The sequence below is a fragment of the Lates calcarifer genome, linkage group LG2, assembly GCF_001640805.2.
Source record: "Lates calcarifer isolate ASB-BC8 linkage group LG2, TLL_Latcal_v3, whole genome shotgun sequence".
Lineage (NCBI taxonomy): Eukaryota > Metazoa > Chordata > Actinopteri > Centropomidae > Lates > Lates calcarifer.
Genome location: NC_066834.1, coordinates 2,040,665 through 2,066,712, shown reverse-complemented (window position 1 = coordinate 2,066,712; position 26,048 = coordinate 2,040,665). Strand labels below are relative to the sequence as shown.

At 41.6% G+C, this 26,048-nt stretch overlaps 1 protein-coding gene across 1 annotated transcript; it reads right to left on the bottom strand.

The window, feature by feature from the left end:
• On the bottom strand, window positions 1-25,231 carry lmo1 (LIM domain only 1). Its single transcript, XM_018685004.2, has 4 exons — window positions 24,345-25,231; window positions 9,837-10,050; window positions 2,003-2,128; window positions 1-512 (listed from the first exon to the last, which is right to left on the bottom strand). Exons 1-4 carry the CDS (start codon window positions 24,364-24,366, stop codon window positions 407-409), a joined length of 468 nt encoding a protein of 155 aa, XP_018540520.1. The 5' UTR covers window positions 24,367-25,231; the 3' UTR covers window positions 1-406.
• Between the last annotated feature and the right edge of the window lie 817 nt (window positions 25,232-26,048).

The window sequence follows — 26,048 nt, the reverse complement described above, 5'->3', positions numbered from 1 at the left end:
AACATTTAAGAATCTTTAATTCACACTAGTAATAAAATTGCATTACATTTCATAAAATAAATGTTCCAGTTTATATATACAGAGAAAACAGACTGTACATACCCTCCAATGAACCATTTCTAAAAGGAAAAGAAAACAAACCTGAAACAAATTTCACAAAACATACAAGCAATACAGTGCTCAGCTAAGCAGGCACAACTGTACATCAAAATTTGTAACTGCTCAGTGTTGGGGTGTGGGAGGGGCAAAAAGTTGAACATTTACAATAGAGTCCTTAGGGACTGATAAAGGGGTCTTAAAAAGTATTGCAGGCAAGCAGACGGACGCTTGTCTTTTTCCAAGTGCAGCAGAACATCCATCTCGTGTGTAAAGTGTGGAGCCGATTGTTGCTGCCATGAGGTCCCAACTATTGGACCTGTGTCTCAAAGCTCCCGTTCAGCTGGCCCTCCTCATAGTCCATTTGACACAAAATCATGTTGTTTTTTAGGAAAAACTTGTCCCCCACGCAAAACCTGTTGGCAGACAAAAACAAACAAAGGGCGAAAGTGTTGTTAGAAAACACAAAGACGGTCATTATTGGCATTATGACAGACAAAGTGCTGTGTGTATGTGTGTGTGTGTGTGTGTGTGTGTGTGTGTGTGTGTGTGGTGGGGTGGGGTCTGGCTGACTCCACTCTGCTCTGCTCTGCCAGTGAAAATGTTGTGTTTAAGATCAGCAGGTAATGATGATTTCTTTTGCTTGCACACATTTGGCTCAAGACGTTTTACCCGATGCATGCTGACACATCCGCGCCTTGTTGGATTCAAAGCCCATTTTGATGGTCATCATAAATGTGTGGCTTCAAATGAAAGTTGATTAAAACCCTATCATTTCAAAGCGAGCAGACACGAGCTCTGGCACCCGCTGAAAGCCAGGTCAGCTCTCCTCGGCCTGGCAAAAAAAGGCGCTGGCACCGTGAGAGTTTCCAAGGAAACTCTTGCCACGGGGTTAGCTTTTCACACACCAGTTTGGTTCCAGTGCTCCAGAAATGTTTTTCCTCTCAGTCTCAGAGTCAATTGAAGAGGGAAAATAACACATAGCAGCCTGCCCTACTGATGTTCTTCTCTATGCTGCTGTTTGTTTGTGCGACACAGTGGAGACAGCTCCATAATGTGACTGAAGGGGAGTGAAGATAAGAATATAGCCGAGCATAGCTTGGCTTTCGTAATGTGCCAGGCTGGTAAAGTAGTCACGGCCGTGGCAATTCTGTGCCAGATGAGGCCTGGCTTCATGTCTGCCAGCTGAGAAGAGAGACTGCAGTCATAATTCCCTTACAGCAGGTGTTCACTATGGTAACTGAATCTGGCCTGCAGAAGGTTAATGGGCTTGTGCTGTGTGGAAGAACAGGGTCAGAGCACCCCTGACAAGCATGCAAAGGACGTTCTGCTCCCAGAGAGGTGCCATTACTGACAGTATATTAATGGGGAAAAGCAATATTTGGGTATGTCATATTCTATGTACATCATAGCATAGGCTTTGTGCTCACCCCAATTTCATAATAGTTTCTATCTCTACAGAAACACCATTTCACACCTGTGTAGGTCCGTTCTCCCTTATGCAGCAGGACACCTCTGGAGGATTTTATTTTTGTAGCTCCTGTGCTTCATGAGAGCTAATTTTACATCCCTCTGGCTTTAAGAGATTCACAGATCTAGCCACAAACAAGGACAAACTGCTGGCAGTGTGTCACAATAGAAAATAATTAGCAGGGCATTACAAATGCAGTACCGAAACCTTTATGCTTCAACACAGGAAGACAACCACAACGCCCCCACCCCAGACTTACAAACTGTGCAGTTATGATCCCCATTCTACAGTAATATAATAAGATAGAAAAATTCTGTTGCACCAGAGAGCTTTTTCAACACCTCCTAATATTTAAGCTATTGGCCATTTTTAACACTCCATTCATGTTTTTTTAAAGAGGCAGTGTTGTTGTGCAGTTATGATCCCCATTCTTACCTCTGGTTACAAAGCTGACAGGCAAAACAGTCCAAATGGTAAACATTATCTCTGGCTCTCATCACCATTTCAAAGGCTGGGATCAGTTTACTGCAGGCTGCACAGTTCCCCGTTGTACCAAAGAGCCTGAAAGACAGAGAGCACAGACAGAGATTAACCCACCTTCCCTTTACCTTGATGCAATAAAAGAGCAAACAAAAACGTACTGACAGCAAGAACAATAGCAAAAAAAATTATTTTTTAAATGCTGCAGTGGAAGGGGAAACGGGACAAAATGGAAATGTATTGAATGTAATGCACAAATCTTTCTTGGCACCCACTTTGTATTTTTGTTAATGAGAGTTACAAACATAGATCTTAATTCTTGGCTAATGATCTAATTAAAATGATCACATGGTTTTAATCTCCCTCTTGAAAGAACACCCCGCACCCCCCCTCCTCCTGCACATTGCAAAAGAAATGAAAACAGGTCTGAGGCAAACCATTTGAGCTGTTGAAAGTTTTCTTCTTTCAAAACTAAAATACCCTAATGAGTCTACTGTATCTCCAACCTAAGCCAGCTGGATTTTTACACAAGAGGCTACGTTCTATAATGTAGTCATAAGTTCAAAAAGATTTCTGTTACAAGGATTCAGGCTCAATCCCCTCTCTCTCTCTGTTTCTCCGTCTTCCCTTTTTTCATTCAAAGACGAGCCTGAGACAATGACAGGAGATGTAACCTTGAAGAGTTAACTAAATGTTTCACGCTGAACATATTCGCAGCTCAAACCTCACACTGCTGCTTGTTTAGGCCTGTTAGATAAGAGCCAAATGATAAAGGTCACAAACAGAGCAGGGAGGCACTGGTGTAGATCTCCTCACTCCTCAAAGCAAAGGAACCTCAAATGCTTTTCCCAGTCAGATTTACATTTTCATTTTCCAAGCGCCTGCCCCTCTGTTTAATTTGGAGATTCTGAAGCACAGATAGATTTATATATTCTGCAGAAGCAAAAGGACCGTTTCACAGCTTCGCAAGAGGGGATAAAGCAACAGCAGATTGCCATTCCAACAGTATGTTAAACACTTTTTCCCCAAACTTGTAGGGCTCAGACAGAGGAGTCACCGTGTTGATATTCTGCCTCGTTTATGCTAGTCCCATTCAGTTGCTTTCACCTTGTTAAAGAAAACGTCTATCCAGCAGCCCTGCTTCTAATTAGGGGCCACTGCCCCAGAGGAGCAGGGGAGACAGAAACAGAGGGAGAAAGGCTGTTATGTTCCATGAGAGGGATTCACGGGGTGTTAAACAGAGACATTGTTACAACTGGTTACTGTTTCAGTAAAAAAAGCTGCATGTTCTCATACAGTAGACATCTGCCACCCACAGGGAACTCTGTAACACTAAGAATTTGTTTGTTTTTTCCTTCACATAGAGAAATAGATTTTTGCTCATCCAAAAATCTTAACAATTCTCACACATTCAGTATTGATCCAAAAATGGACCGAGTATCAGAGCTGCAGAAACTGACCTTGTTACCATTCCAACATTTATGTTACAAGAGATCAGTTTCTGTGCACAAAGCTCAGGTCAAGTTTTGGCTTAACTGGATTCTTTGAGTTTCTGATGTAATTACAAAATGAGGGTTAATTCTCGTCTCTTTTGTTTACCATTCACCGAATAGTTGGACATAACCCACAGCTTCACGCCTCATGAGTCATCAGGACAGTCCTGAGTGACAGCGATTGCTCCAGGTTTCAACACACCTGAGCTCTCCTACACCAGGAGGGGGGGGTGTCACACGGTGATGTCTTTTTCTCTTCCTCAGAGACCTGAGGCTGTAAAGGAGCCTACAGAGCCTCGGCCACTTACAGAATGACATACACAAACCTATAACAGCTTGTAGGATTATTCTAACCCATTTCCATTACACCCTGCTGGGCTGTGGACATGGTGCTCGCTTGATACATAGAGGTTGTGAAAACGCCTGGTGGGTAAGCGCAGCTTGCTGCTGACACTAAGTTCTACCTTCATTCAAAGAGGTGTGACATCTGTGCACAGTTTTTTTTACCTTTCAACCACATCTCTGTTCTCTACAAACCAGTAAACCAAATACTGTGGGTATAACCTCTTTTCTGCTTTACTATGACTCGCCAAGAAGTTCCTCACCTCTGCAGAGCTGTTTACATATGCAACCCCTGTTACTCTAGGTATGCAGCACTTTAACTTTACTAGCCCAGCAGAAATACAGGATATTTTGAGTACAGGGTGTTTTGATTGACTTAAAAGATTTATTTTATAAAGCCAGGAGAATAAAAACAATACTGCTAAATAAAAAAGGACTGTATATATACTGAAGGCTTTGCTATATTTGCTTCCGTTGCTGAACTGAAAAACAGATCAGAGTTTTCCTACATTACATTTCTGACTTATATTTATACATTTTAAAGGAGCACTATAGCAATTTTACTCACAAATTGGGTAAAATTCATTTTACTAGTCATGTTGAGTACTACTCAGCAAAACAGCTGTATAATGTCCTCTATGTCTCAAGGTTTATCTCAGCCTGGGATTGGAGACCACAAAAAGAGGGTGAAAGGTAACACACTTTGGGTTTTACTGTCTTTAGATACTTGATAGTACTTTTGATTAGCTACTCAAATAACAGACAAAAGGCCAACATACTGTTACATGTTAAATGTCACTGGTCTCTCTTAATCATCCTGAAAGGAACCACTTCTTGAACAAAAAAATCAGTGTGAGTTGACATGTAAGAAAGTGCATTGGATACGGCTGCGTTCCACTCACACAGTTCTTCAGTCAGCAATTGATGTGTCTGGGTTATAACGTGGCATCAACATACGGCTTAATTGAGCTCCTCGTGTTAAGAGGAGATTACAGCCTGAGAGAACTGTTCAAACACATTACACTCTTCTCTTCCTGCTCCCATGAAGCTAAAAGCAACCAGAGTTGAACCACCACTGCGGCAGTCTCATGAGCAACAGCTGAAGAGGCGCTACATATAGTGAGCAACGAATGTTTCAGACCAAAACATGGTCAAGAGGCACATTAAAAGGGATTAAATGTCAGCTGAGAGAATGCAGCATATTACCACAAAAATGAAGACGTAAGCGACACAAAGTGAAATAGACTTGGCACATTTATGTCCATTCAGGACTTTGAAAGTGAAGCAGTGAACCAGCACACAAGGCTTTTAGCTTGTTTAGCCTGTCATGTCTGCCACTGTCATGTTTTACCAGACTCTAATCAAGGATTCTATAAGAAACCATACACAGTATGTACAGTTCAGTATGCTGTATATGGAAAGGGAAAACTATGTTAATGCAGTTGATTTTTTTCCCCTTTAAACTTGACATGCTTCATAGCACTGAAACAGTGTCTTCAAAGAACATAAGTTGTGGATTAACTCGGAAAACATTAATTCATTTCATTTACAATAGATTTTTTTTTTTTGTTTGAATAGACAATTTCCTGCAGAATTCCCACATATTGTTCTGACACATGTCCTGTATTGTAGGAGTGCAGTGGCTCATGCACTTCAATTTCCCTGGTCATTTGGATTAAATAAATCAATATTCTCAAAAGAAAAGTGAAAAAAATTCAACACTAACACAGTTTTTTTTCAGCATTTCTATTTAAATAGAGTGTGATTGGTGAGTTTCTGGAAAATATGAGAGTATTCTTCATAGCATTCAGTTCATCAGGTTTTGTCGATCAGTCGTAAGCATTGTAGCAAGGTTTGAAGCACACAAAGTTTTATTTTAGAATAGAGGCTTCTGTGGTTCATTTAAATGGATTAGAGGGTTAGGAGTGCTGATTTGGATTGCTCCCCACAACCTGTGAGACATTCTGGCATGGATTTCTGAGCAGGATAATGCTGTAGAAAGTGAAAGCAGACTCACTGTTTACTGGATGAGTGTGTTTTTAGGAACTTTCAAATTTCATCATCTGTGTTCTGATATTATATGACCCCTTTTATGGTACATAATAGCTAGTAGGACTGCAACTGTAATAGTAACTATAGTGGTATAGTTTATTTACAAAAGAAACTTCTAATGTCTTGTTTTTTCTGACCAGCACTCAGGGATATTCAATTTACCATCACATGTGACAAAGTAAAGCAGCACATTCTCAAAAATCAGAGAATATTTTGCTTGAAAAATGAATTGAGTATCATGATGGTGGATTGTTTAATTTTGTGTCGATCAACTAATTGATTAATGGACAAACTGTTTCAGCTTTGAGAGTTAGCAGTGGTATTTCCTTCAGGCCTGCTGCTACATGTTGATGTGCCATGACCAGTATTTTTATTAAAATTCATGAACATGCCAATCTCCATTGTGCTTCAGTTTATCTAATTATCTACTTGGTTTTTATTGGTTGGTACATAATAGTTGCATTTAATTTTAGTTCAAGGTCCTTTTTTGGTTCAATGTTAAGTCTAGAGATGATGTTTATGACAACACGTACCCCTGCCTAAATCTCTGCTTCCTGCAGCCTTCAGCTCAGCACTCTGTACTCCTCGGCAGAGCTCTTATTTAGTGCCTAAAAATGTAACTTTGTGTGCTGATGTGAGTTGTTGGGAGCAGAGTTGGACGGCAGTACGTAAAGAAGCTCAGCTCTCCCTCCTCTGTTATTGAGTTATTACAATGGGTCTTTAGAGAAAAGAGGGCCTTCTTTAGTTCTTTCAACTTGCTGCTTTGCTAACTTCAAACCCTTAAAGCTCCTGCAGTGCATCATCTGCCTCTCTGTATTGCTTTCTTCAGATTGGGCTGTGGCTCTTGAAGTTTTCTACCTGTTCTCTGAGCTCTTTTGAGACGTCCCTGCCTGCACTGGGTTTGTCAGATTTCATAAAAGGGAAAGCTGTTAATGCATGCATCGCATGTTCTGACCTTCCCCAACAGTTGTGTCTTTTTTGAAAGCGTAAACCTTTCTGTTCAGATCTGTCTTGCCCAGAGAGAGGGAGAGAGAGAGAGAGCAACTGTTACAGGAGGAGAGCAGTTGTTTTACTTAGTAAAGTAGTAAGGAGAGGAAAGATTTGAAAAACAGTCACATCCAGATGGAGCTATCATCTTCCCCCTGCTATTTCGCCGGTTTGTGGATAACTTATAATGTTCATTATCTTTAAAACGTTTTCCTCTTACAGTTAATTATACCCCATTTTGATAAGTGGATGACTATTATGTCCTCTCTAATATATGAAATAGAAGATTAAATGATTTCAGGCTTCAAGTCCTGATGATCACACCATGACTAGATTGTCAACCCTCTGGTGAAGTCGTATCATCCTGGGCTTTAGACATAAAGGAAATGCCTAATTAATCTATTATTCTCCATTATAATGAAAGAGTATGGACAAGTTGCTAAAAAAACACACACTCTCTTGATACGGTGCACTGAACGTCAGAGAGAAACTGAACTTTGTTGGTGCAATGCTTTGGAGGGCAGAGGAGGACACCGGCTGAGGTGTGTGTGCATTTTAGTGTTTGTGTGTGTTGAAGTGTAAGATTCAGGAAAGCGTGAGTGCATTCAATAAGTTGCTAATGCCACTGAAGGACAATCACAGATGGAGCTCCTATAATAATTAATATGAGCATGGCAGGGTTCCAAACCCTGGGAAATAACCAAAGTGTGTTTGATCCACCCGCTTGTTTTTAATGAAATACAGGAGGCTAATTCAGCGCACAGATTTAACTTCATTACTGCAGGTGAGGGGAGCCTGCGTCTTAACTGCACAGAAAAGGAGGAATGAAAGGGAAACTGGCACCGGATGGAGGCTGCATCACCTACTTTCAAGTACTCTGGTCTCTCAAACTGCCTCTTCTCTATACGCAAGGCAAGGTTTTTAATTTGTTCCATAATAGAATTCATCTCAAGCATCTCTAGCCATTAAGTGTTCTGCATTTGTCGCAGGCTGAAGAGCAGGCGAGTGGGATGGATTTCATTAGGCAATTCGGGGCAACAGAGGAGCACAGAAAGCTCTCTCCTCCTCTTTCCTTTTTATTCTTATTTTAGTATTCCTAACTCTTGATTTCATATGTCATCCTCCCTTTTTCATCCCTTCTCTGACCTCTACATCTTACTGGTCTAATGTGCGAGAAAGCTTTTCCTTCTCCCGTCACTGTGCCAGTTAGGCACTTATGGCTCGGGGGGGTTGGGGTTACTGTCCTTTCAGCAGATGTATTTTACCAAGTGAAACTCTGAGCTTCATCATTTTTGCCTTCTCTTGGTCATTTGCCCATTTATTATTACCTCATCTGCACCATCTGCCCCTTCTGGGGGCAACATCAGGTCTTAGTGGACCTCTCACTGCATCTTAAAAGCATTAACTGTGGGTGGGAACTGATGGATGGTAATGGCCTATCTCAACTTAACGTCCCTAAGCGCCTCTCGAGTGGGCTGCGGGCTTCCTCCAGGTCACAGGAAGAGCTGAGATGAAAGTGAAATGTCATGGAGATCCATGAGTGAGAGAGGATGAAAACCAACTTGATTAAGGTTTTCTTTCCTTTGGATTTTTGAAGTGATTTTGAAAGTATGCTGCTCCTTTTTAATTTCCTCTCTCGAATTAGAATAATAAACTGATCCAAACCTAAGTGGGTAGCAGTGAGCTGGAGATATCAGCGAGGGAGCTGAGAGACGAGCAGGCAGGAGGGGAATGGAGAAAGGGAAAGAGGGGGAGGGAAGTTTTTGGGAGGGAGGAAGGGAGGGGCCTAGGGCACCGGCATCTCTAAGTCGGCCCCGGGGGGATTCCCTTCCAGACAAATGGTAGGACCTCATTGGGAATGTGACTTAACGCCCAGGAAATGGTCATGTTTAATTTAACAAGCAGATGGCAGGGGCATCTGAAGGGGGGAGAAACAGAGCCAAAGACACTGATGAAGCAACAAGCCTGCCTGGAGGTTTCTCGCAGCCTACAGCTCTGGTACAACTGAGAACCAGTCTCCTCCATGACACAAGTCCCCTGTGCTCATGTAAACACGGAGCGAAAATGAAAATATGAAAGAAGAACACTGCAAAAACAAATGTGGTTTAAACTTGTTGTTAAAACAAAAAAAAGACATCTAACACTGGAGAAATATGACACTGATAAACATATAAACATAGAATACGATGATTTATAAGACAACAAAGCAGTGACTGCATAACACAACTGTTGATGAGGTTAACTGATTCACCTGATCATGTGTCTGTTATAGTGATAAAATTGATAGTTATATAAAGGATTGGAAAGAAACGATCAGTAGCACCAGTCTGTCAAAGTTAGCAACAGGTCACTGTTGGACAGTAAAACACACATGTTGGATTATATATACTATGAAAACAACCTATTGTAAATGATAGCCAAGCATAATCCACTGCTTATCTTCTAGTTACAGTCTGACAGTGCATTTTGTATCATGTTATTATTGTATTTTTTTTTAGAAATGATACAGTATTTCTCAGTTAGTATTATTTTACAGATTGTAAATAAGAAGTCGTGCTGCTCCAAAAATGGCCCAAATGCTCTTTTTTTTTCCTCCTATGCAGAATGCCTGTGTTCCAGTTTCCCCAAAACAACATTACCTTCTGCTGTGTGCATGCTCTAAAAGAATATGACCGCAAACGACTACATTTTAGGTTTTGCTGTGATGTGGTTACAACGTTGAAGAATCTTTGCATAATTTAGATTGATTTAGATTTCTGTGTTTGGGAGTCACAGGAAACACAGTGAGAAACCAAAGCAAACGCTACCAGGAGGATAAAAAACACCTTTGTGATCCTTTCACGTTACAGCTCTTGGAATGGCACGGCTTTTGTGTTTGCTGTGAGTGGAGAAAGGTGATTGTGTGTCGTTCTTGCCTCAGGTAGTCCCTGCGACAGAGGATGAGGTTGGCTTTCGTATAGAGGGTGGAGCCCACCTCCCCCAGGCGGCAGTCACAGCAGGCACATTTGAGACAGTCCTCATGCCAGTATTTGTCCAGGGCCTTGAGCAGGTAGCGGTCTTTAATCTTGCGATTGCAGCCAGCACACCCCTTCTGTTTCCCTTTGGGCTGGACGGAGAGCATCGGCACACCTGTAGTGATAAGGAGACAAACAGCCATGCGTGATTTACGGCCCAGGAACACGAGTGACTTTTCATGTTCTCTTTTGATAAGGCGGCTGCTTCTCGAGGCGTCTAAGCCTGGCCTTGCACACGGCCACAGCACACTGCCTACCTGCTTCATATGCATTAAAGAAAACATTCTTCCATGTAGATAGGCACACAGGTCACATTGGACTACCAAGCCCTGACTTACTTGTTCCACTAAGAACATGCTGTAATACAAAAGTTACATGATCACTTGCAGCCAGCTTCAGAGGAAGGGGCATGTCTCGTATATTCTGAGGATAAAAGGCACAATGTTTATTTTGCTTCCTGTGGTATTTACAGCGAGCTGTGTTGTATGTTAGTTACCTACCATTTCATCAAAGCCCATTTCACTCAACTGTCCAAGGCTGTAAAAGCTCCTCATGGGCTTTGTTTGGTATAGATTAACATTAACCTTTTAAAAAGCCTCTGACCACAAAAACGTTGCTACCAGACCCCAGTGAGATATGTTATGGCCTAAGTGCCTTTTAGCATACACTCTCTCGCTGTTTCATACGTACACACACAGACACAGACTCACACACACACTCGTGTGCACGCAAACCACAGACACACACATACACACACACCCACAATGTTCCCCGCTCGGAGCATTACAGCCTTTCCTCCTTTTACACTTATCTGTACTCATGTGTCTGCAACGAGCGAGCCTAAGTTACCAAACTCGCAAATTGCCCTGCTGTCACGCAGGTCCCCTTTAAGTGCGCCTTTTAGCCTCCTAAAGGACAAATAAAGTCCATTTAATAACTGCACTAAACACTAATAGTCTATGTGTGGTTGACATTTGTGTTTGGACTAAAAGCCCCCCTCAGGCCACTGCTGGTACAGAGGCAGGGGCGCGCAGCTCCCCTCTGTAGCACTAACAGGTCTGCCACAGCTGAAAGCACAAGACAACAGCTCTTAAGACACTCTCTCACACACTGAGCTATTGATCCGTCTAAAAGAACACACAGTGGACGCCACTTGCCACTCTACTTTCAAAACACATTTCTCTCTCTCTCTCTCTGGGAAAAAAAAGAGACTGGACACTCTGCATCACAGGGGGTTAGGCCAGCATTTTGTATGTGTGGCTATCTATAAAGGCCCATTTTAAACACACGTTATACTTGCTCATGAAATGTCATGTTTTGCTGTCGCACTGTAAAGATCTGTGCACATTTTGTCCTCATCAAATAAAGTTTTTACTTCCCTTTCTTTAGCAGTATGCACAGTTGCGACAGCGTAACGCTAAGTGTGAATGGGGTCATTCTGTAGTTGGATCTGCTGTTTGACTGTAACTGCTGTGGTTTGCTCAGTGATAAACACAACCTCCGCTGGTAACAAGGGACTGCTTCACTCTGTGCGCTGTTTTCCTCAGCTAAGCCTGTCAAGTTCGCTCTCTTTCACAAAAACCTTACACCACTTTTCAAAGGGCTTCTTTGGCATAGAAAAGCATATTTTCTGTCTCTCACATGAGCACACACACATGCAGATCTGCACACGTAAAATGGACTCACAAAGTACCTTATTGGATCCAGATTTGCTCTGCAATTTTTGGCCATCCACACATCAATAATGCTATGAATGTAATATAATTAGCATTTCCCCTTTTAAAGAAGAGGTGAAAGAAATAGGAGAGCTTGTTAGTCAAATTTATGGCTTTGGTTTATATGTCAGTAAGTGCTCTGCTGGTGTTGAGCCGTCTTATTTCTTTATCAGAAGTGGAAAGGAGAGGCTAATTGGTCCAGTGCTGGTGATGGGAGCCATCAATTAGTGTTCTGCCTGCCCTCCAGCTCCCTCACCTCCCTCTCTCCCCAAAACAGGCCCCTTGAAGCTGGCACATTAGGATCACAAAACCTGCTATAAATACCAATGTGTTCAGTGTAAATGAAGCTAAAAAGCTTCAAATTCAAGCCACACTGGATAAGGGCGGACTCTTCTACCTGCATTTCATGGCTTGTTAGGGGAGCTCTCTGCAGGTATGCAGTGCTCGCCTGACAGGTTTCTACAGAACTAAAAACAGTCTTAATGAGGAGAGAGAAAATGCCTCTCTCTGTGTGTGTGTGTGTGTACACACGTGTGTGAGTGTGTGCTTCAGTATGTGTGCAAAGAAAAAGAAAAGAGTTGCTTCAATTCCCTTGGGGATCACAAAAATCTTTAATTTGCCTTTTATGACACCTAATTAGTTATTCTACTCAAAATCTTTGCTTTAAATAAGAGAACTAATTATACAAAAAGGTCGTTCCTCCACCTCCAGAGAACTACTCCTAATTGGTTGAGACTACCACCCACCACACACTCCTTACATATCACGTGTGTGTTTTACATCACATTTGAAAAGGCCAAAGCTTAACCTATCCTGGAATTACTGTGTTCTGCTCACCCCCTCTATTGGATGCACACTTTGGTTAAAAACCCTGCTCGGCATCATCAAAATGACAACACTCTCTGTGTCTTAGTGCGACTTAGTCTGACATTCATGTCTTCATGCATAGCTCCTGGTCCTTCAGGCTTGACTGTAAAAGGGATGTCTCAATGGAGGAATGTCTAACGTCTGCCTGGAAACCAGTACACACATTCAACTGACGCCTCTCTCTTGAAGCCATTGCAGCGAACAAACATGGATTTGATGTCTTCTACCAAAGCAGCCTCTGGAAAAACAGCTTTAATAGTAGTGTAGCAAGCACTAGCTCAAACCTACTAAACAAAGAGCAGTGACAGAAAAAAATGAGTGTGTAAAGTAAATGTCTTTTCAATTCCCTTAATGCCACGAGACATTTTCTTGCACCTGTCACCACTCCCGGCGCTCTGTGAAACTGTGGTGTACAACAGAACCTCCCCTGCTTGCCACCTCCCAGAAAGAAAAGCTGCATTATGAAAGGAAGCAGCAGACTAAGAGGCAGCATCCACTTAATCCAATCCATTTAACAGATACAAGTGCCACTGACCTTCCAGTGTCATTTGATGTCACCAAAAGCATGCCTCTTCACATCACGACTCATTCTCCAACAAGGGATGCATTTTACCCCTCAAAGTGGAGAGACAGCACTTGCCCTGCCAAATATCCCTCCTGAGAAGGAATTTAATTTGCCATTAGTACTGTGTGTAAAGGCCTGTCATCTCTCTCTTCTTCCATCCATCTACTTTCTTTAAGATTGTATCTTTCAAGAATATGTACAGTTAGTTTTTCTCAGCCCAAGCCGTCTGTCAGAGCATACATTTTCCATTATAGAGATAGCATCCGATTTCTACGTTACCCCATTTAGACTTCCGTTTTACAGAAAAAAAATCACATCAGTCTGCTAACCTATTTGATATATTTAAGGTCTTAAAAGAAAATACGCTGTTTGGAGCACTCAAGGAAATGTTTGAAAGTAGAAAAATACAATTATCACACAGACCCACATGTCCTCAGACCAGACAGGAGTGTGTGAAAAGATTTGCACCAAACTCTTTTCTCCTACGATTATCACTAAGATTTAAAAAAAAAAGTGCTTGGATATTATGCTGCATACAGATACGTTTCCCATGAATCCTGGAGCCGACGTCAGCCATGTTGTGTAATTTCATGACTGGTCATTGCCTTGTAATCAACTGCTATAGCTGCAAAACCAGAGAATAACAACAATAATTTATACATTTGACACATCCTTCTGTTTCTGCTCTCTCCTCTATTACATAGTTTAATGTAAGAGCTGCAGCTGATGATTACTTTCATTATCAATTAATCTGACTCTTTTATTTTCTCAATTAATCAATTATTCATCATAAAAAAGTGAAAAATTATCATTATATTTCCCACAGCCAAGCTGATCTATTTAGATAGCTTGTCTTGTCTGACTGCCAGATCTAAACATTCAGTTTACTGTCATGTATAACAAGAATAAATAAATATATAATAAATTGAAAAGTGACAAAAATGATTGTTAGATGTTCAGAATAGTCGCAGATCTTCAAATTGCTTGCCAACATCTGAGAGACTAGAACCAGCAAATGTTGCCTGATCAGTTACTGAACTAACTGATCGATTATTAGAATAGTTGCCAAACAATCTTATTGGTGATCAGCTAATCAGTTCCTCACTTCAGTTCTAGTTTCATGTGCGTGCAGCAGAACTGTAAGAAGACCGACTCACATATTCTTTCATATCCTTCACTGCACATGATCTCAATGGAACAGCTGCTCTCACAGGCACTCAACCTTAATGGCAGAAGTGACAGCCACATCTGATTCTGTGTTTCATTAAATGTCTTTTGATCAATTAAAAGCACTGACGCCATGGTGTGATGCAGACTTTGCTGGTTCATGGGGAGGTAAAGGATCTTGATGGGAATCACTCAGTCTTCCTGACACATGGGGAGGGAGTCTGGCTTTCAAGGAGGTGGAAGCTGGCCCTGGGTGGGCCTCCTCTCAGGGGCCCCTATAATTCCAGCTCCCAGCTGCAACAAATAAGAGAGCGTTAGCCACCAGCGTGGTGAATACACAGACTGGGATGCTCAGGGAAATTAGATACTACATCTCCAAATGATTGTACTTAGCTGGAACAAGTTGTCATCATCATCATCACCACCAGCAACACTTTATTCACAGCACTCCTGTGCAAGACATCAAGAGTCAATGCACTGCTGCATGAAGTTACCACATTATATTATATTTTATTCTATATTCTATTATCAGTCGATGGTAAGAGACAAAAACAGGGAGTATAGTATAAAATGGTTCAAAATCACAAATGACTGTGCTGGTACTGAATTATACAAACTCCTACAGGGCTGATTCACCCCCCCCCCCCCCCCCCTCCTCTCTCTTTTTAAGGTTCAGCTGCCACTGTAAATGCTGTGTCCATGGCAATCCCAAATAAAATTTGACCCTGGGCCAAGGTGTCTGCCACCAGGGTTAATAGGGATCTCATGCAGATGTCTTGCCATTGTGTGCATGAATCAGCCTCTTTCATTCAGCTTCCGTCATTGCTGTAATTGAGCCCATAGACACGTTTCTCTATTGCCAAGACAAAATACAAGACATCTGGTAATAATATCAGCTGGAATACACATGCCAGTTGAAAGCAGACTGATGAGTGTATTCTGAATGATAAGCAAAATAGAGACCACTGATTCACTGTCTGATTCATGTTCCTATCCTTAGTTGGAGCACATGCAGGGAGTAAAAGATATGCATGAACACACAAATACACTCACAGAGAGAAACACACAGACCCACACACTCTCTCTTAAATTAGGTAGTTTCTTACAAGGCCCAAGTCAATATTACATTTCATACTGCCTGTGTTTTTTTCTTATAGTTTGCTGTAAGAGCCCTCTATGTTACTGTACGGCATGCTACATTTCCAGATGGTTGTGTATGAATGCTGGGGTCTGTGAGGTGATTTCTGGGACTGTGTGCATGCTATGATTATGACATAATTAACACCCACAGTATTTGGGAGAGAGAGCAGACAGGGCTGGTGCGGATGAGGAGGGGACTGTTCATTAACAAGATGCACTCTCTCAAACTTTGCAGCTTGCTGCGGCTAATAAGCCCCGGTGAAACGGAGCCCAGCCGTCCCTTGCATTGACCCTGGCACTTCCCAGGATAAGGGAGGGTTTTGTCTCCTGGAATAATTGCTCTTTTCACATGTTACAAGTGTCCTGACCCCCACGGTCGGCAGCCACTTTCCCTACCATAATTACTCCTGATCCGCTCCAAATGAGTCAGCCGCATTAGGGCTGCAATAACACTGGCCCAGCTTCAAGCGCGGCATGGGGAGTCTCAGCAGAGCAGCCTGGAACAGGACTGCCTTTTCTCCCAGCCCACGGTCATTTCCATCACGTCAGAGGTGCATTTCTTACACTTGAAGTCAGCACGAAGGCCCTGGGCCCTTTTCTGAGGCTTACAGAAGGCATTGTTAACTCCTGGTGCTCACTGCTCACTGTGGTTTGGCTGCAGACTCCATCCCAATTAACGGAAAACTTCATTAGGGTGTTTTTTCCACACTTTTCAGCCCCCTATTATTTTTAATTTATTCACATGGGGTTAATTAAAAGAAATGTATCACAGCGATATGCAACAGCTTTCTAATTAAATTCATTGCTGCTTTTTTTTTTTCGAGACATGAAACTGGCAGAGTTTCCAAATTATTACAGAAGGCGACTTGTTCCAACACTTGGTTGCTCAGTAGTAGGGTGAGATTAGAGCTCTGCAAGGTAAACTGTCAACAGCAGAAACAGAGGGAGGAAGAGACGGAGAAAGAAAATGAGGAGAGGGGGAATATGATGAACGAGGAGGAGGAGAAAAAGACACAAACATTCATGGTTTTATCGGGCAGGGTTAGCCTAAATAAACCCATGAGAGCCTTTTAGGAGGGAGGACTGTCAGAGTGTTGACAGAGCAAGGAAAGGATTTGGCACGGCAACTAGCCAATCAAATGTGGACGCATTGTTGGGTTTTTACCATTTTTCATTGAAGTACAAGCTGTCAGTGACAGAGAATGTGAATGCATCTTCATCTTCAATCCTCATACCGTAGGTGTGAGAATAACTGACATTTTTTTTGCCAGCATTTGAGATTGAATAAAAGAAAAATCTGTCTGTTCGCAAACTATATACTTTTAAACTTTGATAGAAGAATCTTTTGTGCCACTCCAGGATTCCTGGTAAGGGGGAGAAAAAAATAAAATAAAAAAATCAAACCATTAGACCTGTCGCTGACACTTTCCGCCATCCAGGACAGAATAATGCGCAAACACTTTTTAGTCCACATTAAAAATGCATTTGGAGAGGAATAAATGTAGCCCTCGAAAGTTTGTGTCACTCACGAGGTCAGGATGTGATGTACAAATTCTTCCCCACTCCCCAGCAATTACTGCACACTTATTATTTCAAAGGATATGCCAGGAGACAGGTGTGCCATTCAGGGTCCTCAGTGTGTCGAAAATGGAGGGGAAGAAGGAACACCATACTGTGGTGCACTGTGTGAGGCTCTTTAATCTTGAATAATGCAAATTCCCCACGGGGGGGCAGTTATTTGGAAGCACAGGCCTCTAATGTCACTCAGGCACCTACTCCCACACCTGATGGGGTAAATAATGAGGAAGGTTAGTTGGGTGCACAGTTGGGGAAGAGGTCTTCATGAGGACTGGGTGTGATGTCATATATCTTAAAGTGTGCGAGAGGAGATTATGCTGGCTGATGTTTGATTAGGAAAATGGCTCGCTTTTAATGAATTCCTTTTAACACTTTTATATTACCTCATAATATAAAGACTGACCCTATTTCCTCCAGGAGTCTTTCTTGTTACTGGCTAAAATCAAATGGCAATTCAACTGGAGACGACAGTTCAACTGAAATGAAATAAAATGAAATGAAAAGAGATGTGATTTGATTGGAATGGTGTGGGGGAGTGTGTGTGTGTGTGTGTGTGTGTGGGGGGGGGGGGTCTAAGGTCTGAGAAACAAATTTAAGTCAACGCTGAGTTCAGTGGGAATGTGTGTGGATGGTGGCTGTCGATTGCCTCTGAATCTGCAGTTGCGAACATCATAGTTAAGCAGCTGATTAAATCAACAACTTCAATATCCAAAAGCTAATCTACTAGCTTTAAGAGGCAAAGAACTACCCCCCTTAATCACAGACTTTAATTAGCTATTTAAGATTTGATTTAGTGAAGGTCATCCAATAAGAGATTGGTTCTCAGCAAGTTGGATCTTATTTAAAAGAAGGCACCCCAGGCTTTTCTATTTACCAACAAGATAGCTGTAATGTAGTCTGAAGCCTTCACCCTTCTTTTCTCTGGATTCTTGTACTGAAAAGTAGCTTTAAGGAGGCTTTTAATTCTGTTTTAACCTAAATAAATTCCTGTGACTTTTTTTCTTCAAAAATAGACAAGTAAAGGTCGTTTTGTGTTGAATTAGAAATACATACAGTTTGTAAATGTCTGTGTAAACACAAGAACTGGATGTTATAAGCCTATAAAACTACTAGTTGTCAAGTAAGATTAAAATAATTTATGCTACTACACTGGAGAACATCTTCTTCTTACAGTGAACGCAGGTTAGGAGAAGGTAAATGTGTCAGTATTGAGAGAGGAAACTCTTAACATGTCTTGGCCTGAGATTAAACAAGAATCAGTTAAGTTCTCACTTACTGGCAGGGCTACTATTTGACACTAAAACTGAACACAGCAATGGGAATACAATAGAGTGAAACAAGACTGAAAGTCTAAAAGCCCCACTAGCAGCCCCTAGAGGCTGTGCCCCTCCTTACACCCACAAGAACAAAGTGTCTTTTACTGACCAGCCACCACTGCCATCCTCAGAGCCACACACTGTACACTATACACTACACACACACACCATACACCAAGAATGAGCTGGGTTCTGGCAGATGGGAAACATGGCATGGACAAGATGCTGGCTCTGTGATGTTTACACTATAGAGAGAAAACAACAGGCCAGTTCAAATAGCTGACTTCTCCTAAAACTAAATACAATAATATATCTGTATTTCTGCAGCTGCTACTCAAATCAACCACCTGCTTTACAACTTACAAGCACATGCATTTATGTGAAAATTGTCACCTGCCGTTCTTGCCTCTAAACTGGAATTTCCACGAGAAGCTCATCAAATACTATCGTTTTTCTTTAACACATTTTTACCACAGTCTTCACCTCAAAACCCCCACACACCATTTACCTGTGGTTTCCTACTCCCTACCACAACTGGTGCACACACACAGACAGACACACACACTAGACTGATGAATGCCTTATCAGCTTATTGCAGATATATTGGTGTATGTGTCAGCCGCTAAATAACAAGAGACTTCAGTACAATTGTGCCAAAGTAGGTTTCAGGTCGTTTAGAAACTCTGCATAGTTTGTCCACTAGAGAGAAGTGACAGGTTTATTTTTCAACTGTAAACTGTCACGCTCCGTATTTTTGGTCACATTTATTAAAAAATAAATTAAGGAATCTGTATCTGTGATGCTTTTAAAAAAATCCTATCAGCTGATACATCGAATCATGTTCTTCTTAAACTCCCAAAATATCAATATTGGGATTGGCTTTAAAAAAGCAGTATCAGTCGGGCTGTAACACACAAATGTACATGCATATATCACTGCCCTTTATTTAAACAAATATGCGCCGAGGGACTACAAGGAGGGATTAAAGCAGATCTGTTTAATACTGAATGAAATGTAGTGTAGTAGATGTTTGTTTTAAGACACGGGAAAGCATTAAGAGACATCAGTGCAATTATGATTTGAGATTCAGTTTACACATGAATAATACTGAGATACTATAGTAATCAGACATAAACAGTCATGTTTATTGTTTATTTCTGCATGAAGAAATATTAGGGTTTTGTGTAGCATAATATTTAGTATGTCTGAATTTATAAACTATTTTCTCATAGTGTCATTGTGTGCACATTATCATGTACTTTGAATATTTGAATAGACAGTGTTAGAGTTTTGATTTCCACTGAGAATTAAGAAGACAGAGTGTTAATGTTGCCTCAGAGTGTAACAGGTGACGTGCTGTTTTTCTTAAGTGAAATGGATATCTGTGCATCTCACCACTTACTCTCAGCTGCTAAAGAACCAGAGTGGGCAACATTATAGTTTTGACATCTGCTCATCTCAAGAACTTTACTGCATTATCATTCCTCTTTCCCATCTCTGCTGTCTTGCTTTACTAAGCCTGTGATGACAGAATAAAGGAGAAGAGGAAAGAATAAACTTTACAGAGTGACTGAGAATGTCGAGCAAGTCAGAACAGAGAGTGCACAACAGGTAAACAGGCGAATAAATAACTTTGTTTGAAAAAAACTGATGAGCTGTGTCAGGAGGAGCATGTGTGTTTGTAGAAACGTCAGTGTATGAATACTTTTTTCCCCACATCAACATGGGTGAAGTCAATAGCAGCTTGAAAGAGTCAGATTTGCAGTGACAAGTGGCAGAGAGACGTTCCTCCAACAGGTTCAAACACATCTCTAACCAAATATATGGATTTATATATACTGTGCTTACATGTTACATGTGCTTACAGTAATATTTTTACACTGCGTTAACTATGGATGACATTATTGTGATGTATTTTTTTAGTTTTCTGTTTGTGCAACATCAACATTAGTTGTGTGCACATCTGCATTTGTCTCAGAACTCGTGATAAGAAACGAGTTTCCTCCAAGGTGTTTTAAAGTAATGATTCATCTCTGCTTGTCAGCGCATTTGTGGAATTTTGTCAAAGGTTTCTGGACTGATGTGCATATGCCCTTGTGGCTTAGAGTTTCTTATTTGTTCGTAGGATGTTTCAGTGTGGCACCTCTACCTCACTCTTCCCACACACAACTCAACAACATACCATAAATTCCTTGTGATGATGAGAAAATCATGTGGAGTGAATAGAAACACAGCGTCAGAGTTTGTTTAACACAACAGGGATCGTCCGTTCCCTGCGATGAATGTGGTATAGCCACATCCTTGTTGTGAAAAATGTAAGATAACATGGCTAGCATGCGGCCTCTGGCAGTAATAAAAGAGCTGATGCTCTTACAGCTCAAGAGTGCATAATTAAGTTTGTGTGATGAGTGCAGCCATCTACATTGAAGGCAGGTGGGGTGCGCTCGCTAACACGTGTCTCTTAAGTCTCAGTTCAGTCCCTTTGAATTCCGCTAAGATTATGGAAAATGATACACATCTCCCGCACTTGTAGATGTAAAACGATCGGGACTGATAGGGATCTAGAGGTTTAGTGGTGACAGACGAAATTGCCTCCAATGAGAATTCTGCATTTGTAAGATCAGAAAGAGATTAGATGGAATTAAACACTCATCTGAAAATGGCATAAATGTGATTTTGTGTTAATTTTTTCTGAGCTTTAGCTAAAATGATAAATCAGCTCTGGTATAATATGGTTGAGCAAAACACTGAGGACACAAATTACATTGTATGTCAATGCAGAGTAGCTATGATTATCACACCTGTATCAAGCAGACGCATGCTGCATGTTTTTAAACTATTCTGTCATGTGTATGCAAATGAAAAGGAACCTTTTAATGCATCAACAACTATCTCCTGACAATTGTATAAGACAAAATTGGAAAAGTGGAGCCCAGACATTGCAGGTGCCTGAAATAAAGCTTTATATAAAAAAAGAAAAAAAGATTAGTGACTTAAGAAATATCAAACGAAGCAATGTGTTTGTAATATTGTTCAGGGCCCAGAGCACAAAAACCAGACGTAATTTCAATATTTGAAATGGGCAAGTTTAATTTTGAAGTAAGAGCAAACCAATAAGCTGAGAAAATAGCAAATACAGGGGAGCAAATTGCATTCCTTTGGAAAAGTGAAAAGACTTAAGGAACATATAAAAGTAATCTCCAACTGGAAATTAGAAATCAACCCTCAGAAACCAAATAACAGAAAAGAAATATTAATGTCCACTTTCTAAATCAATATAACATTGCTACAAGACAGTATTACCATGGTAACACCGGTAAAGAATGAAGCAATTCTTATTATTTCAAAATAAAAATCGGAGCCTGAAGCCCAAGTTTTATTACAGCAGCCGACAGATCACCAGTCTGTTTTCATCTGAAGCATTGCTTTTCAGTCACATGCTTTATGAATTTACAAATTTCACTGGACAGGATGATAACAGGGTCGTAAATTAGCAAACATAAGGTAACCAGAAATTTATCAGTAGCTGGAGGATTTTTTTTTCCTTCCGCTCAGGTCTGTAAAAGAGTGTTACTGTAGTTGTGTTAATGTTCAGCAAAAATATGCCTTCAGTGTGTGGACCCACTTTCTCCTCCTGCAGTTGGTATGAGAGGAGGAGAGAAAATGGCTGAGTTGCTTTTTCCTCTCAAATTAGACGCAAATTGGAACCTTCATATCGTAGGATGAAATAAAATGTTGACACAGAATATTTTTGGTACATGTGTTGCTATTCATTACTTACTATGACCTGCATATTAGGTCATTTCACGGAGCAGTGCCTGTATTCCTTTTACAGTCCTGCTCCGTGCTCTCACAGACTCAGTGCTTTAATAGATAGTGCATATTACGAGTTAATGACTGCATCACCTGAGAATATAGTGATCAGTGTGAGATGTGTGTGTAACTTCTGACAGACGAGGAAGCTACAAACAACATGAAACTAACAGGACATATTTTGGGTTTGACCCTGGTAAGTTAAAATAAAAGTTTTTTGACTCTTATTAGACAGATGTTGAAGTGAGCAGTGATTTGTAACAGGCAGATTTTCTCAGTGGAGCTGAGATAAGGGGACACAGAGACTTTTCTAAGAGAAGTCAGAGTTGAAAAACAGTCTGCCAAAGACAGAGTAGGATCGCAGCCTTTGAACATAAGACCAGACACCCTGATGATCTGCTTCATGGGCCACATAAGCTCTGAAATACGAACACTTAAGCAGCACACACAAAGGCATAATAGTGAATCAATCAAGAGAAACAGACAGTAATCATACACGTACACTCATGTGGCCACCCAAAACACACGGACCCACACCTCCCTCTCCACGTACGCACACGTTCATTTGTGCAGGCACTAAGTGGATACATTAGACAAGAAGGTTGAATTGACAAGCCTATAACTTTAGAGCCAATAAACGCTAAGAGGCACCACAGTGAAAGAGACCAGATTCAAGCAGCTCTTGTTGACAACCTGGCCAAAATGCTGGAGCTGCTGGTCGGGTCCAGCAAATAAAGGGTGAAGCTTTTAGGCAATGAGCAGCAGGTGATCTCAGCTTTTCTGCAAGTCCTAATGCTCCTAAAAGCCACTCTCCCTGGTTCTGTAATTGGGCATCAGTAGTTAATGTAGTATTGACTGCATTACATGCTCCTGTGCATCCTTTCCCACTAATGCCATTTGCATCACCTTGTACATTTACCATATTGCTTAGCCAATAACTGTTAAAAGCAATCTGAATCATGAATCATATAGGGAACTTTTAGCTAGACAGACCTCCAAAGGAGACAATTTACAGTTGAGTTAATTTGGGTACATTAGCACAGCACAACATGGATTCAGCCAGACAGACCAATTTATGTCTCTGCCGCAGTCCTTTTATTGGTTTTTAGATGTGTAAGTGAAAGGATGCTCTGCTAAGAGATATGAAATATCCATTTTCAAACATAAATAATGGGTCACAAATGCATCCATCACTTTTAGAGGAGGAGGAGGAGGAGGAGGAGCCCCGGACAAACTCGAATATGCAAGAGAAATACACTGTACTTTGAGAAATAACACCAGAAAATGTGTTTTATGGTTAGTGGAGGTTGCCATTGTGCATGTCAGCAGGTGGTCTCATTTGTCAGCAAAACAACCCTCAGAATACTCTGAGAGAAGTGTCAGGGAAAAAGAGAAACATCAGAGAATAACTTCGTTTCAGATCACATTAAAGCCTCAGTGCTGTGCATCGTCTCCATCTGAATATGATCGTGTTGCATAAATGTATTTAAGTGCATATACACTGAGCAGCATTTAGAGCTGAATGTGATGAATGCACGGCACGTCTCAACATCAGTTCAAATCCAAAATGGGACTTCATTAGAGGCGAGTTTGATTTAAATTAAAATTAATTAGATTGCCTCACCCATTAACCTAAATACATTGAAATAGATAAGTAATGCAAGTAGGCCTGTTTGGATGGAAAGTGAGTGAACGTCGCTCGGCGCTATCCATAATTTGCAATCAAGTTAAAAGCACTCTGCTGTCATCTCCCATCCCGCGGTGATGTCAAAGGCTGCCTCGCTAACTTCACAGACGCAAAAAGCACTTAAGAGGAGGAAAAGAAAAGAGGAGCCACATGCACCGCAGCGTCTGTGCTGGAGTCTCCTCAAACTCAAAACGCCACACACACAAAAATCTGCTCTAAATAAACACGCAACTCCTCTAAACTAAACTGCAGTTTGGCTCGTGGAAGGCTATTTTGTGTGTAAGTGGACCCCCACCACCACCACCACCCTCCCCGCTAACTTCACGGCACAGAAAGCAGACACAGAATTCTGGTTTTCTTCGCGAAAAAACGCGGAGCCCGTCGTGATTAAACGGGGCTGGAAAAAAGCCAATACAAAAGCGGGAGGCTGCGGGTGCGTGGCGGGGTCCGGGGCGACCGAGAGAGTGCGGGCTGGTGGAAACACTTAACGTGTAAAATGTCAGTAGTTTGCCGTGTTACTCCCCCAGGTTCTAGCATCCTACGGCCGGAGATGTTACTCACCCTCTTCCTTGTCCAACACCATCGTCCTGAGGAACGAGGAGTCCTTCCCCGGGCGATCCGTCCTCGGCTCCAGCAGGCTGCACCGCTCGGTCTGCTCACAGCTTCTCCTGGAAATGGCTTTGAAACGCGCGGCTGACTAGACTAAGCCTCGATAAACCAAAAAAAGAAAAAGCCTGGAAAGATGAATTACCGTCTGCACGTTTTTCCCTCTTCCTCCTATCAATAATAATTCATACGCGGAATACGGTGATAATACGCGACGAGATCCCCCCTTATCCGGACTGAACTGTAATGCAAATAAATAGCGTCAAACAGCGTTGGTTGCTTTTGATAAATTCCATGCGAATCAAAAGGCAAAAACAATGAAAAGCGATATAAATCTAGTGTCGCCTATCTGTAAGTGTGCACACACGGACGGATCAGACGCTCAGACTGAACGGCTGAGCTCTCCTCGCTGTTAATATCCTCTCTTTCTCCTTCTCATTTGCTCCCGAAACAGCAACTATATTCAAACAAATCCAATTGCAAATCTGACAACTGCTAAAAGCAAACTCACGCCGCCTCTCTGCCGGTTTATGTGCCGCGCTCGCCTCTGCTGCTACTGAATAAATGCGCGCAGTTTCCCGAGACCCTCGGATTCCCCTGTTAATTAAATCAATTCATTATGCTCAGATCTGATTAGCAGCCCTTCCCCCCTCTTTGAATCAATTATTCAATACACAAACATAATTGCTTGTGCCAGAGGTGTCTAAGTATTAGCTTATTTAACTCCAAGGACACTAATTACCCCTAGGGCAAGGGAACTTTTCTCATTAATTCTGACAAAACACAAAAGCACAGCTAAGGGAAAGTGTGTGTGTGTGTGTGTGTGTGACTGGTCTGCCTGCCAGTCTGAATGTGCGTGATAGAGAGAGAGAGAGAGCAGGAGAGAGAGCAGGAGAGAGCGCGCATGCACGTAAGGTTGTATTGATGCACGTGCGCACGCACGCGGGAGAAGGAGGGGGGGCATTGAGGGAGAGTGATGCTGCTCCATCGGTGCCTGGTACAGTTGGAGTAAACATAAAATGCGCTTATTGTGTTTCTTCTCCTTACCTTCTTTCTACAGAATTTAATAGAAATAGCATCTAATTGCGGTTCTATTTAGCAGTTAATTAGTGTCCAGACTCAGTTATCATACAGGCTGCAGTTTCAAAAGAGGCAGCACAACAGATGGGCTGCGTTTTTGATTAGTGGGTAGATAGAAGGTTCAGTTTCGAATCTGGTAATATAATTGTTGCCTGTTATTGCCAAGATGAAAGTGTTGCTGTTTCATGGTGGAGCCTTAAATAGCACCACTTTCACTTGCCCCGCGGAGACTGTTAACCAATTAAGGGTGAGATCCAACAAAGATTAGCCATTTAGGAGAGTGGAGTGGGGTATAGCTACAATAATGCTGGTTCGTCAGCGAGCCAGCAGGCTGTCTGTGGTGTGAGCCTGCTCAGTCTGTCCTTGCCTTCTGTTAACATTTTGCACCAGATATTACAAACCTCCTCTAAGAACATTAACATCAGCTACCCTATCATCTAATCATTGTAACTGTAATAATAATTACTCTCAAACTATTTTGGATCAGGGGCTGTATTTTGGTGCAGTTTTGTGCAGTGAGACTTCATCTGTTCGTGTAACTAGAATTCTGTGTTTAAACCGGGCGGAGGTGAGTAAAAC

Excerpts from the sequence above, each read along its gene's own strand:
- lmo1 (XM_018685004.2), bottom strand. The coding sequence starts at position 24,366 with ATGGTGTTGGACAAGGAAGAGG. Across the intron at positions 2,129-9,836 it reads TGTCGCAGGGACTACCTGAG|GCTCTTTGGTACAACGGGGA; the intron begins GCAAGAACGACA and ends TCTGTCTTTCAG. Across the intron at positions 513-2,002 it reads TGTCAGCTTTGTAACCAGAG|GTTTTGCGTGGGGGACAAGT; the intron begins GTAAGAATGGGG and ends GTCTGCCAACAG.